Source organism: Babylonia areolata, chromosome 33, assembly GCF_041734735.1.
Source record: "Babylonia areolata isolate BAREFJ2019XMU chromosome 33, ASM4173473v1, whole genome shotgun sequence".
Taxonomy (NCBI): Eukaryota; Metazoa; Mollusca; class Gastropoda; order Neogastropoda; family Buccinidae; genus Babylonia; species Babylonia areolata.
This window is the reverse complement of record NC_134908.1, coordinates 13,028,528-13,043,363: the sequence shown is the minus strand read 5'-3', so window position 1 is coordinate 13,043,363 and position 14,836 is coordinate 13,028,528. Positions and strand designations below refer to the sequence as shown.

Here is a 14,836-nt window from a genome sequence, read left to right as displayed (position 1 = left end):
TGTATTGTATTGTATTGTACCCTACTTCAGCCACATCAGATTTTTCTGCATAGAATTTGGGCGCCATTATCCTCTGCCACCCTTTTCTTGCTTGTTATTGTTTTGTTTTTTTGTTTGTTTGTTTGTTTTTTGCAAGTGCATGCTTTTTACTATGAAAGTAGAGTTTCTATAGAAGTTTCATGTGCACCGAGTTCCTGCTGCACATGGTACCTCCACTTACAATCTCATCCCTCATATCCATCCACACACACACACAAAAAAACCCACTCAGACATACACACAAGCTGTTCACATTTTTAAAGCATCAACAATGTTAAAAAATGTGCACTTGACAAATGACAAGATATCTTAATGTAAAGCAACAACAATGTTAAAAAAGCACACTTGACATAGTAAGACAAAACAAATGACTGAGCAAAGAAATTTCACAGTGGCATGCCTTTACAGGACTGTTGCCAAGGAAGAAAAAAAACATTTGACAACACAAAACATGAATGTGGGAACAAACCTCTGTCTTAAAACAAATCTATACCCATCTCTGCGCAAAAAGGCCAGGCAAAGCTTTGAAAATATTCTCATTCTTAACATCATCAATTGTTCCTTCCTCTTTCAAATCCTCCTTTTCATATTTCTGAATGCTCCAAATAAACACTCCTACCCAAATCTTCACTCTTCTCCATTGTCACCACCTTCAAAGAAATCCTTCCCTTCCTCATATCCCCCCCCCCCCCACTCCCCCTTCTTGTTCCTAAATACCCCAAAGAAACTGCGGCCCTACTATCCTTTATCTCTCTTCCTGGTATCACTCAGCCCTGAATAAATTCTTCCCTCCTGAATCTTCACTCTTCTACTAATCAACCTAAAAAAATATTTGTCTCCCGAATGTTAATTTTCAGCACAAACCAAGGATAAGTTCTCAAGGCTGGAACTTCTTCTTCTTCTTCTGCATTCACTCGTATGCACACGAGTGGGCTTTTACGTATATGACCGTTTTTACCCCGTCATGTAGGCAGCCATACTCCGTTTTCGGGGGTTCAAGGCTGGAACAATGTGTTGGGTTTATGCGAAGGTCAGGCATTTGCTGTTTTCTATATTTTTCTACTTTTTTTTTTTTTTTTTAATTTTTTTTATAGAGCAGATGAGGTGCAGCATATATGGATCTATCTGCATGCTTTGACACCTCCTTGAAACTGAAACTGTTTCCCCAAACCCTTCCAAGGTTTCTAAACACCTTTAAAAGAAATCCCTTTCCTTCAGATATTCCCAATCCTACTGTCCCTTTCTAAATTCCTTAAAGTAATCCTTGCACTGTATAACCCCAAAATAATCCCATTCCCAATCCCTCCTCTTTCCATTTCTTATTACTTGTAACACATTCTCAACTTCCAGCTTTTTCCATGGTACTTTATGTTTCTTAATGTCTCAACCTTTACCTAACAAATCATTCCACTATCTGTTTCTAAAAGCCTTTGTCAAAATCTTTCAAATTCTGCTTTTTGTTTCTGAAACTCTTTAATCAAACTCATTTGGCCTTGCATACATTTCCACAGTCAGGTACTATACATCTTTCTAGAAATATTCCCTTCAAATTCTTCTACTTTTCCTTTCTGAAAGTCCTCATAATAACTGCCTTCCAGGCCCTTCCACAATGTATTTTTATATAGCCTTGCAGAAACAGTCCCCTTTCAAGTCCTACTTTTTGCTTCTGCAAGTCCTCAAACCTTGACATTTCAACCCTTCTGCAATCTGTTTCTAGACACCCTTGAAGAAATCCTTCCCTTCTGATTCTTTCCAGTGTGGCGGCCATGTGGCCTTGATGGATGGCCTCTCCACCAGCCTCTTGTAGTAGCTGTCCAAGTTTGGGAACGGAGCAAGGTCCAGCTTGCCTCGCACACCAAATGCCAAGATGGGGAAAACAAAAACATCAGCCATGCTGAAGTCCTTTCCCACTATGTAACTTTCTGGTCCTTCCTGCACACCAGTGAATCACATGTCAGGGGTCATACAATCTCTCAAACAAAACAATCAATCATTTTCCAAGGACTTTCCCGCAGGAAAGTCTACATCATTACAGTTAAACCTCCTAAAGTACTTTCATTTCAATGATAGTCTGTCGTGTCATGCTTAATTAGGTAATGTGCATGCTTTCATTTATGCCTTTTATTTTCATATGTAATTGTGTGTGTGTGTGTGTGTGTGTGTGTGTGTGCGCCCGCACGTTTTGCCTTTGTTTTTGTTGTTTTGTTTTGTTTTGTTTTTGGTTGTTTTTTTCTTCTTCTTCTTTGCCCTTGAGGGCTGGATGTAAAAAAGCAGCTGTGCTTACTCCACTACCCTCGTTAAATAAAAATTCGTTTCATTTCATTTCGTTTCATTTCATTGACTTCCAAGCACTTAAGCTCTTTCTGCATACAATATGACTGAATTAAATCAAATTATGGTGCTTAGAGCCTTGCTGACCACTAAGGCCATCTCAAGGCTATCACTACGTTAGTAACCACTTTAAGTCAAGGGTAAATGTAGCCGTGGTCCCGAGTGGTTTTATTAGGAAAGGGGACGGTACAAAAGAATCATTGATTTACTGTATTAAAGGACAGAAAATATCCAAACGCAGGCCCAGGGACATATAGACAGCAGGTCACATTGTCATTATTGCCAAGGACAAACTTCTTGCCATTGATCACCAGGTGGTCGAACATCATGGTCGCCTTTTTCCCCTCGATCCTTGCTGTCTTCAGGAAAGGAGTCAGCTTTCTTCGGATGTCCCGCACTCGTTGAGAGAAGTCCTCCCCGATGAAGACATTGCTTCCTTGTAGTTTGCATTTTGCCTTCAGGATCCTCTCCTTGTCCTTGTAGAAGGTGCACCTGGCCACCATTGCTGCACTGGGCTTGTTGCTGACACGATGAACTCTGTCAAGCTGTATGTCACCATCAAGTTCCAGTTTGTCCCTTACCACTTTGCACAACAAGTCCTCACAATCTTGCCAGCTTTCATTTTCTTTCTTTGGAAGGCCATACACTAAAATGTTATTCCTTCTTGATCTCCCTTGTAAGTCATCAGTTTTTAGTTCCAGAGTGTCGACCTTCTTTTGCAGATCTTCATTTGCATTTCTTAATTTCTCGTTTTCTCATCTCAAACTGGAGAGTTCTTCTTTAAGTCCTGAAACGTCATCTTTGAGACTTGCACAGGAGTCACTCATGTTCTTCATGTCTTCTTTTATGCCGTCAAATTTGTCATTCAAACCCTTCAGCATACACACAACATCTTTCAAGGACGGCTCTGTCTCCTCCCTCACACCTGTTCCACTTGCCTGTTTCGCGGACTGGACACCATCATCCACTGACGTACTGTTGTCAACACTGACTCGACGACTTACACTTGTCAGCTGTGTCTGTCATCCCGACCTGTGAGGTCCTGGGTTCAATTCAATGTCCCCACACCTGTATAACAGGGTGGCAAAGTACAGGTAGGAGAGGAGCATTCCAACCACGACACTGGCCTGTCTGTTGATAAGTTTCAATGTCCGTTATCTCATGGCCATTTTTTCTTTCACACGTTTGGACATAAAAACGATGAGAGTGGACACAAATCCACCACAGACCGACCTGAAAATCAATGGTACTGTTGGCATAGCTCTTGTCTACTGATTGTACAAATACCGTAGACTGGTACCGACTCTGACTTTAGTAATTTACTAAATAAGTGGAGCTCTGTTGAGCACGTCCGACTCTGGCATGAACAAAATTCAATCCCGACAGACAGACAGACACAGAGAGAGGGGGGAAGGTGGGAGGAAAAAGTGCAAGTTTGTATGTGTGCATGTAAGTGCCTTGCTTTTAGTACTATTCTGGGTGTGTGTGTGTGTGTGTGTGTGTGTGTGTGTGTGTGTGTGTGTGTGTGTGTGTGTGTCCAATTAACCTCCATGTGTGTGTGAGAGAGTGTGTGTGCCTGCGGATGTACCCATGGCCTTAAGGGGCTTGACAGGGATGGAGATCGCGGGTACCGGTGTTTACGTGTATCTGTGCTTGCGCGCATGTTTGTGTGTGTGCGTGTGCGCGCTCGCATGTCTGTGCATGTGTGTGTGTGATCGCCCGCATGCGTGTGCATGTGCGTGCACGTGTGTGTAATTTGCTTTTCACTGACACAGTAATATCAATGCATGCCATATAGGGATCGCCTTCTGTTACCCACATTTTAACAACTTCAATCAACCGTTAGGAAACCTTTTGACTTCGATTTTGGTGCTCTGACAAGTCACTGGATCACCTCTCAAGAGGTCAACAAACAACGCTTTCGAAAGAGCATTCCATTTTCAATTCTGACAGTTCATCGGCAAACGATACAGAACTGCCCACCGGCTTTTCTTTTTTTTCAGAAAACGGATGTCAGATTTTGATGAGAAACAGATTTCCATGCTTGGATGGAAGAGTTGCACCCATACAATCTGACACCTATCACACTTGGCCTTGCCCGCGGCGACGATTTTGTGAATGATGCCTACCCGTAAAGTTATTTTTTTGTTCTTCTGTTTTCACGGTCTTATCTTGACAGGCCCAGTTCCACTTATTTTTCACTCCTTTATTGATCTTTGCTATAAAAATCTTCTTTTCCTTTGAGAGTTTTCTCATTTTGTCGATAACTGAAGACAATCGATGAAATCAGGTATCTTTGCAAGTCGTGAAGCCTGCGCGTGGAAGTTGTGTAATCGCAACTGAATACGGATATGTGAATGATGACAGAGGAGCACTGGAACACTTATTCTCCATTGGTTCTCTTATCCGAACATGGGGCTTTTTGGCAAACACTGTGAGTCTGTCTTGTCGATTCAATCTTCAAATTGGTAGGTCAGCCGTCATTACTAACTATTAATGACCTGTGTGCGCAGAGGCGTAAATACCTAGCTAAAACCTAATTAGACCTATCTTTTCCTCCGGAGGGGGTGACAATGAGAAAGAGCATGTATACATACTCTCTCCCACCGTCACTCGCAGCGTCCCTCCGGGAAAAAAAAAAAAAAGAAAAAAAAGAAAAAGAAAAAAAAAGGGGTGGTGGTGACTAAACTGTGATCTTGTTCAGCTCCCTCTTGAAAGCTGCCAAGGAGGGAGCCTCTGCTGCTGTTGCAGGCAGGGAGTTCCAGACGGGGATGGTTGATGGGAAAAAACTGTATTTATAAGGGTCAGAGGAGGAGCTAAGATGGACAAATTTGTGTCGATGATTTGATCTTGTTCTGCCGCATCCTTTCTTGAGAAATTTGTCTGGAGGGATGTCTACAATGCCGTTGACCATTTTATACATCAGGGTCAGCCTTTGTCTGTTCCGCCGTGATTCGAGGGATTCCCATCCTAGTTCTTGCAGCATGTGTGTTACGCTGCTGGTCCGCCTGTAGTCACTGTGTACATAACGTGCTGCTCTTCTTTGCACCATTTCAATCTTGTTCTTTTGACCTTCTTTGTACGGGCTCCAGACTGATGAACAATACTCCAGGTGCGGGCGTACAAGAGTTTGGTAGGCATTGGCTTTGGTGGTTTTATTGGATGTTTTTAGATTCCTTTTTAGGAAGCCTACCATGCTATTGGCTTTGTTGGTGACTCTTGTAACATGTTCTTTCCAGTTTAGATCATTTCTTATGTCGACGCCGAGATATTTTGCGCTGTCAACATGCTCGAGGGTGTGTCCTTTTAATTTGTAGTTGTAGCTGATGGGGTTCCTTGATGTTGTACAGGTAAGGACATTACATTTTTCTGGGTGGAATTCCATTCCCCAACGCTGTTCCCAGTCAGACAGGGTGTTGAGGTCTCGTTGGAGCATTTTACAGTCTTGGATTGTCTTGATGGTGGAGTAGACTATACAGTCATCAGCGAACAATCTAATATTGGCCTTGATGTTCTGAGGCAGATCGTTGATGTAAATCAGAAATAGGATGGGGCCTAGAACTGTCCCCTGTGGGACTCCGCTGATGACAGGTGCTGGCTCAGATTTTTCGCCGTCAACTACGACGATTTGGGTGCGGTCAGAAAGGTATGCCTTGATCCAGTCTAATGTCGATCCTCGTATACCATAATGGTCTAGCTTACGGAGGAGGCGTTTGAGGGGGACGTTGTCAAAGGCTTTGGAGAAGTCCAGGATTACCATGTCGGTCTGCTGTCTGTTGTCCTGATTTTTGGCGATGTCTTGGAACAATGTTAGCAGTTGAGTTTCGCAACTCCTTCTGGCTCTAAACCCATGTTGTGCGTTATCAAGTATTTCATATTGGGTCAGATGGCGCATGATGTTGCTTGCGAGGATGTGTTCTTGCATCTTACAGCATATGCTGGTGAGGGAGACCGGTCTGTAGTTAGCAGCAGAGTTACGATTGCCCTTTTTGAAAACTGCTGTCACGTTCGCCATTTTCCAGTCGTCTGGTACACATCCATCTGCCAGTGATTTGGTGAAGATAATAGAGAGCAGGGGTGCGATCTCATCTGCGCACTCTTTCAACACTTTTGCTGGAATCTCATCAGGTCCTGCTGCTTTATATGGTTGATGTTCTTCAGCAATTTGCGTACCCCTTCCTTGTCGATCGTGATCTCGGCCATTGCAGGGTAGGACACTCCCGATGGTGTTGGGATTTTGCTGCTTTTTTCTCTCGTGAAGACCGACTTGTACTGGTGGTTTAGAATGTTGGCCTTTTCTTTTGGGGATGCAAATAATCTTCCTTGGTCTCGAAGTGGAGATACCCCTGTACTGTCACGTCTGAGAGATTTGATGTAATTCCAGAATCGCTTTTGGTTGCTCCCTTTCAACTGCTCATCATCGCTTTTGGGAGGATCAATGATGTTGTTGATGTAAGTCCAGTATGCATGACGTTGTTCCCGCTGTACTTCGCCCTTCATCTGTAGGTACTGTCGTCTTACTGAGGGGTCAGATGAGGTTTTGCTCTTTCTAAATTTCCGAGCGAGTTTTCTTTTCATTGACTTGATGTGGGGGGTAATCCAGGGTTTATGGTTGGATTTGTTTCGGACAGTTTTTGAGGGGATGTGTTCCTTCACGAGGGAGTGGATTATGGTTTTAAACCTTTCCCAAAGTTCGCAAACGCTAAGCGTGGCTGATGTCTCGATGAAGGAGTCTTGGGCGTCTTTTATTATGTTGAAGTCTGCTTTTTGGAAATTTGGTACTATTCTGGAGGGATGTTTCATGTAGTATGGTCGGAGAGATGACTCGATGAAGATTGCTTCATGATCCGACACTCCTGACACGACTCTTGCTAGCACAAGTAGCAGTATCCTATAGCCTTGTTGATTACGTAAATTGTTGGCAGTAGGGTGTTATTTAGGCCAAGTTCCAACAGTGTTCTCATTCGAAAGATATCAACATCCGGTTTATGGTTTAGTAGGTGCTTCAAGTTGGACAACTTAAAATGAGCTAGCAATTGAAGTTGAAATGAATGACAGACGTGTAACTCAGAATAACGACGATTCGGACAGAACTAACTCTACAAACCCAAACTTGAGTGAATACGGTAGATAGAAAGCTCAAAAAATTAGGAAAACGAGGAATGAAATGACAGAGGATAAAGAAAGTCAACCATATCCTACGCATGCGCACACCATGGTTGGACAACGATAGTGCAACATTCGTCGGTCAGAAAAAAACCTCCTCCCCCCCACACCCCCACTCGATTTTCTCAATGGATTTACATGAATCTCAAAAATAGCCTCTGGAGCCAATTTTTGGTCGGAAATCAGACTAGAGTCGGGAAAATCTCATGCCTGAATTCATACAGGGATAACGTTTACATTCTGACCTTTTCCAGGTAACCTTCCCATCGCAGAAGTTCCTCGGTCGCCTCCTTCTTCTTTGAATTCAAATATTTCTGGTGAACACAAAACATTTCTTTTTTAAATCTCAATCAAAGCTCCTGTATGACTTAACAGGAAAACTTTGTCATGCAAAATCATTTCTCATTTCATATGTTAGTAAATAGTAAGTACTATTTCTCACAAATTGTATGTTCCATACAGTCTGAAGGTTTTTCAAAGAAACTAAAGACTTCTAAACAAAATATTGACCAAAAAAGACTTAAAGTCAGGACTGGCACAACACATGCAGAAGCATTTGTATCCAACAGCTATCAGCCAAACTATCAGCCAAATTAACATATCAGGAATCATCTGCCAACTCAATTATACACCTTAAATTTCAGGACTTGATTGTTTTTTATTTTGGTGGTTTTTTTTTTGGTTTTTTTTGTTGTTGTTGTTGTTGTTGTTGTTGTTGTTTCTTTTGGAGGGAGTGGGTTGTCTAACTTTCACTAACCTCTTAAATGCCAAGGATGTTTATAAACAGCCACTAAATTGCTTAAGTATTTCCCATATGATATGTTTATGTGTCACTTCCCATTTCTACTTTAAACTAAAGTTGCTGTCTCCCAACAGGCACCATTCAGAAAACTTGACATGTCTACTTAAATTATTCATGAGAAGCAAAACCTAAGCACTCTTTGTATGGTCATTCAAGGATGGTATTTTTATTACCCCTCTCAGAGGTTCAGATGACAGTCAAAATGGAGGACAACAAACCACAACTTGGCCCTAGTGATGTGAAATGGCAGTGTGTTACAAAAAGCTTTTGAGATTCAGTCACACAAGATACTGTAAAATCTTCACAAATCATTGTTGACAATGAGTTTAGTGCTAGGTGTTGCAAAATCTTGTCAGATCATTTTTTCTTGACAAGAATGAAGGTATGGGTGATGATTTGCAAAGAGAGAGAAAGGGATAGATGTAGAGCTAGATGTTGCAAGCAACAGAGAAAGAGGAGGCCCAGTATAGCTCAGTGGCTGACCAAGGGATGGACTCAAAAGACAAACCGTCCACTTATTCAGGGCAGGGAGGGGGAGTGATGAAACAAATATGGAGAGTTTGTATTATACTCCAAGTTTTGGTTAAGTTTACTTGCCATGTCAAACTGATGCAAATCAGGCCTACCAGTTTCCTCCTCTTGGCTAAAATTTCATCCAACAGTCCACCGTCTGCTAGCCAATCAAACACTATTTCCAGCTGGAGCTAATAACTCATTTCAATGGCCAGCAAAAAAAACAAAACACCCCATGTGTACCATGGCAAGAACCCCAGGGATGGATGGGCAGGCATTCAAGTTTGACATGGTAAATATATTTTTCCAAATTGGGCATGCCTACCCCCAAATTTGCTTTTCAGGAACAACACACATTTGAATCAGGGACAGGTATTATTTCCAGGAACATTTCAGCAAACATACAACAGTTGTCTGACAGCCAGAAGCAATGGTTGGTTTTGCCAAAGTTACTTTGCTGGTGCCAGAAATCGAGCAGACTGTCACAAAATGGCTTTGGTTCTGTTAAAACAGTTCTGGCTTTCCACAAAGTGACTTTAGTAATATTCGGAAGCATTTCCGCAAATCTCTTCAGCAATGGTCAGAAAGCCATCTAAGGGTAAACCTGTACCCACTAGATACTTCAGAAAAAAAAATGTTACAGTTGGACTTTTTTACTTTTTGGGACATGCAGCAAATATCTGTATTTCCAGGACATCCTGTCCATTTCATCAATTTTCTGGGACAACTATGGGCCCTCAGTCACGGCAGGCAACAATGGAAATCCCTAAGAACCTTCTGCCCTGATCATACCGAATTCCTGGAGATGGCATTTGTTGAAGGGAATCTCTGAATGGCAGAAGGCTACCTTCAAAACATGTCAAAGAAGCACAGAGTGCTGAAAGGAGGCCGGACTGGTAATAGCATATGCCTCAAGTGCTCTCAGATTCAAGCGGCCAGGAAACTGAAAACGCCTTTGGTTCTGATCTGTAAGTGTTCCAAACTGGCTTTCTGAACCACCAAGGGTAGGATCGGGAAGGAAGGAAAAGCATCAGTGTTCAGCTTGCTCAAGTTCAGAGAAAAAGCATCCACTGTTCAAGCTTCCGGGTCTGAAACTGGTGCAACAGAAATCAGGGGTAAAGGCCAGTGGTTAAAGTGTTGGACTTTCAATCTGAGGGTCCCGGGTTCGTAACGGTGCCAGGTGGGTAAAGGGTGGAGATTTTTCTGATTTCCCAGAAAACATTTGTGCAGACCTGCTTGTGCCTAAACCCCCTTCTTGTGTATACGCAAGCATAAGATCAAAATACACACATTAAAGATCCTGTAATCCATGTCAGCGTTCGGTGGGTTATGGAAACAAGAACACACCCAGCATGCACACCACTGAAAACGCAGTATGGCTGCCTACATGGCAGGGTCAAAACGGTCATACACGTAAAAGCCCACTCGTATACATACGAGTGAATGTGGGAGTTGCAGCCCACAAACGACGAAGGAGAAGGACCTGCTGTGAGCACCTGCCAAGTTCTGGCATTGCCCACTGTGTGTCTTGCTGAGAGAGCAATGTCTTTTTTGTAGCGTAGCAACAAATGGAGAGCATCAGCCCACAGTGTGAGGTTCTCAAACCACCCTTCACTTGGATTAACTTGGGGTCAGGTCTGACCACAATTCCCCACCCCCCACTCCCCAGGAACCCTTCCAGACTGGGCTACTGTTAGGAGGTCAAGCTATCCCGCCTCAATGTGTCTGCAAAGATGCATTGGCCCGAATGTAAACTGGAGAACCTGTGGGCCCCGGGACCCGAGACAGGTCTCCCAAGAGAGCACTATCCTAACCTCACAAGTCTGGAAATCACAGGATGGTATGTGATGCATAGTGACTGGAGCGAGTCATTCCCAAGTATTGCAGTGAGGCCATAAAAACAGGAAAGGAACAAAGCAGGGCCTGACCAATTTCACAATACAAAACATTGAATTAGACATCAAGAATTGAAGCAAACAATGTAACTGATATGAATTCCAAGATAAAAACATCCGAGAAAGCCGCATCAAACAACAAACATGCAAGAAAATAACATTTCTAATGCATAAGTTCGCAAAGACAGAGCAAGATGACAATGTACTTATCTCAGGAATGGTGGCCAATGTGAAAATGCATTATTAGCTCCAGCAGGAAATAGCGTTTGACTGGCAGGCAGACGGCAGTCTATTAATTTTAATTTTATTATTAATTAGCAAGATGTCTTATCACTGAGTTGCCACAAAATTTTGGTCAGAAGCAGCAAACCGATAGGCCTCATTTGCATCAGTTTGACATGACACAGTAGATGACACCAAAAGGACAGTTTCATAGGAGGCGCTGAACACTAAACAAGCAAAGCTATTGTCTACAGGCAAGGTATAAACACCTCTCTGCACTGTACGCCAACAGACCGCTGGAGAGTTCCATGGCCATATTGGATCTTGCGCACGCACATCTAATTTTTACTTGTAATCACAAGCAATGCCAAAGTCACTGAATTCCCTGTCTGAAGACTAAGTCCTTTGGTCAAAGATCCTTTGCATTCACCGTCCCCATCCAGTGGAATTCCTTGACATATGAATTAAGACACTCCAGGTCCATTTCCACCTTCAAAACCAACCAAAAGACTCATCTGTTTAAATCTGCCTTTAATTAATCTCCTGATGCCTGCAATAGTGTAGGTGTGTACTCATTTATGTCTTCTGTGGGTGTTGTTGAGGTGTTGTGTGTGGAAGGGAGGGAGGAAGAGTGGCACTGATTTCTTTCTTTTTTTGGGGTGGGGGTGGGGGGGGGGAGGGGGCGGGGGTGTTGTAGTCGGGTTTTGCTAGCTGGGTGTTTTAATGTACAAGATTGGTTTTAAGTGTTTTAACTGCATACTGAGTTCAGTATATACTTAAGTATTGGGATTTGTTTTAGGTATTGTCATTGGTTTTAATTATTCCATGTATGCAGCTGGTGTGAGACTGATTTTTTAGATATCTATTAAGTTTTATCAATCACTGTGGTGTATGTGACCAGTTTAAAGTGTTGGGATTGTTTTTTTTAAGTATTGCAATGTTTTTTTCAAAGTTTTAAGATATTATCATTGGTGTTGGGTGTTCTGATACGTGGAAGATGCATTGGTTGGGTTTTGTGGTGTGTGATGTGTGCAGTGAGAGTGGTATTGTGTGCAGTGTGTGTGTGTGTGTGTGTGTGTGTGTGTGTGTGTGTGTGTTTGAATGTGCTTTGGTGCTTGGCTAGATGTCCGTGTTGTTTATGGATGTCGGTTTTTCAGTTTGTGTTTTACTCATCAGGTTATATATTGTGCAGCGCAAATTGAGGGATATGGATTGGATTATTATTGTTGTTATTACCTTTGATGCGGTCTCTTGTTGTTTGTTGTGTTTGCTTCTTTGTTGGATCGGCCTGCATATTTCAATGGATTATATATGGTTTTCTAAATTGGAACAACTGTAACTGGAAAGCACTTAGAGCAAAATTATTCTATTAAGCGCTATTTAAATGAACTTATTATCATCATTATCATATAAACATATACAAAATTATGTACACACACACACACCACACACACACACACACACACACACATATATATATATATATATATATATTGTGTGTGTGTGTGTGTATATAAAATGATAAAAGTTTTCATTCTAACTTTTAACAACAAAACACATTTGATGATTTTTTTTCAAGCAGGTGGTGTAGTCAAATTAATCACTTTCTTGGATGTCATGTGCATTCAAGAACCTTGGGTATGGTACTCTAGTCTTCAAGGAGCTGGTTTGCAACTCGTTCTGAACTCCCGCCTTGTCCCTTAAAAACTTACTTTTCTTTTACTCATTCGACAAAAATTTTAACACAGTAACTGAATCACACACAATTAAATATCACAGCAGAATTTAAATACAAATGCAAGAGATCAGGTGATTTAAAAAAAAATTTTTTTTTAATCTAGTAGTTGATTTAAAAAAAATTCATATCTTAAAATCTGTTTCTTTAGACACAAACTGATAGGAACACACACACATACACAAAATAATGAAAACAGAAAAGGCAGAGGTGTCTCATGCAAGAACATCAGAAGAAGTGCAGAGTGATGACTGATGAACGCTCTCACCTCATCAATGGCGTCTTCCTTGGTGCGGAATTGATAATAAACCACGCCTTCGATCAGAGCTTTGTTCAGATTCTGAGTCTGTTACAGACATACAACATGTATAGCTACTATTAAAGGGAATGATGGTAGAGACAGAGATGCGGGGAGAGAGAATAGGGGAAGGGGGGGGGAAGGGGGGTATTCTTTTTATAGGATGTTTTTTCCTTGAATACTTAACTGTTGGACTTACCAGCCCTGTGCCTAATTGAGTGCAATGCTATTTGCCGACAGACTAGAAGTATAATGGCCAAATAAAAAAATGAAAGCTGATACCATAATGGGGAACAACTTATCATCCACCTGTCACATTCCTTCCCTGAGTGGTGTGATACTAAGCAGCACAACCAGTCCAGCCAGTTTTCAGTCTTTCTAGTCGTGTGTCAGTTGCTTCTTGATGCTCATCAACTGCACTTTCAGCTGACAGCACTTAATGCTTGTGCTATGATGTGTATAATATATATATATATATATATATATATATATATATATATATATATATATATAAAACTATATATAACTGAGGCGTGCAAAGTATTGCAGAGTGGAGCAGTGACTCCGCATAAAAAAACTGTCTCCCTTAATTGCCCTTCATTTGTAAATGATTACAAATCGTAACACAAGCATCAAGAGCTGTCAGCTGAAAGAACAGCTGATGAGCATCAAGAAGCAACACACACACACATACAGAGAGAGAGAGAGAGAGAGAGAGAGAGAAAAGAGATAATATACACATTTTGAAGTGAGACACAATTCATTCATGACTGAAATGTGAATTTAAACATACATATAACATGAAAGTATATTGTTTGTGTCCTCAACAAGCTCTTCCCCCCTCTCTCTCTCTGACTTCCAGTCATTTGCTTGAAATGATTTTTTACGTTAATTCAAAATATAAAAAAATCTACTTGTGCACATGTATCATGCACATATATACCCATTTCTTTCCTCCAGTGTCTGACCCGGCTCCATTCCCAAAACTATTTAGATAGCAGTAAGAATAATGCACTTAGAAAATGCAACTTTTTTCCTCTCCAATCATTCGGTTGGACATGCTCTGAATATAGTCAATTATAAACCCACGCACTGATGTGGTCTTTCCATGAAGGAAGGGAAAAAGGATTAAAAAAAAAATTCTAACTTCTATCTCTGTGTCTGGATAAGTAGTGTGTGTGTGTGCCCACGTGTGTGCATGTGTGTGCGTGTGCTTGCTTGTGTGCTTGACAATCATATGTGTATGAGTGCAACTGAGTGTGTACGTGTGAGACAAACACAGAATGAATTATTTCCAGAGCAATGACTACCACACACAATACCTCATGCACACGCTGCAGTACTTTTCCCCGGACTTCAGGATCCTCAGGCATTAGACAGCACCCTTGATCTTTGTACTTGTACTGACAACACACAACATTGATAGATATTTTTATGCCATGCTGCACACATACAACATCATATTTTCTTGCAAACTCCAGAAAACACATATACACATATATATGTCTGAATTTACTAACTCTGATAATACTGATACAGTCAGAAGTGTAAATACGACCACATACAACCTTTAATAGCACAATTCACATGCACAAATGTTTCAATGACAACATCAGAACATATATGACATACATTACATTTTGGTGGGTCCTGCCATTTGCTGCTGTCACACATACACACACACACACACATACATACACACACACACACACAGAGTGAAATATAAATAGTAATATGCTAAAACAAAACATGTGCATGGATACTTATTAGTTTATAATAATGTCTAATAATGTCTATGAAAAACACCAGATCAAAAATAATATGAATTCATATGA

General features: G+C 41.4%; 1 protein-coding gene across 1 annotated transcript in view; it reads right to left on the bottom strand.

The window, feature by feature from the left end:
• Nucleotides 1-282: 282 nt before the first annotated feature.
• The window catches only part of LOC143277248 (glutathione S-transferase A-like), a 58,784-nt gene continuing 44,230 nt past the window's right edge, over nucleotides 283-14,836 (bottom strand). The window contains exons 3-6 of the mRNA XM_076582029.1: nucleotides 14,324-14,404; nucleotides 12,972-13,049; nucleotides 7,782-7,850; nucleotides 283-1,971 (exon numbers count right to left, since the gene is read on the bottom strand). Coding sequence (XP_076438144.1) covers nucleotides 1,753-1,971; nucleotides 7,782-7,850; nucleotides 12,972-13,049; nucleotides 14,324-14,404 — 447 coding nt within the window. The 3' untranslated portion in view covers nucleotides 283-1,752. The remainder of the gene's footprint in view (nucleotides 1,972-7,781; nucleotides 7,851-12,971; nucleotides 13,050-14,323; nucleotides 14,405-14,836) is intronic.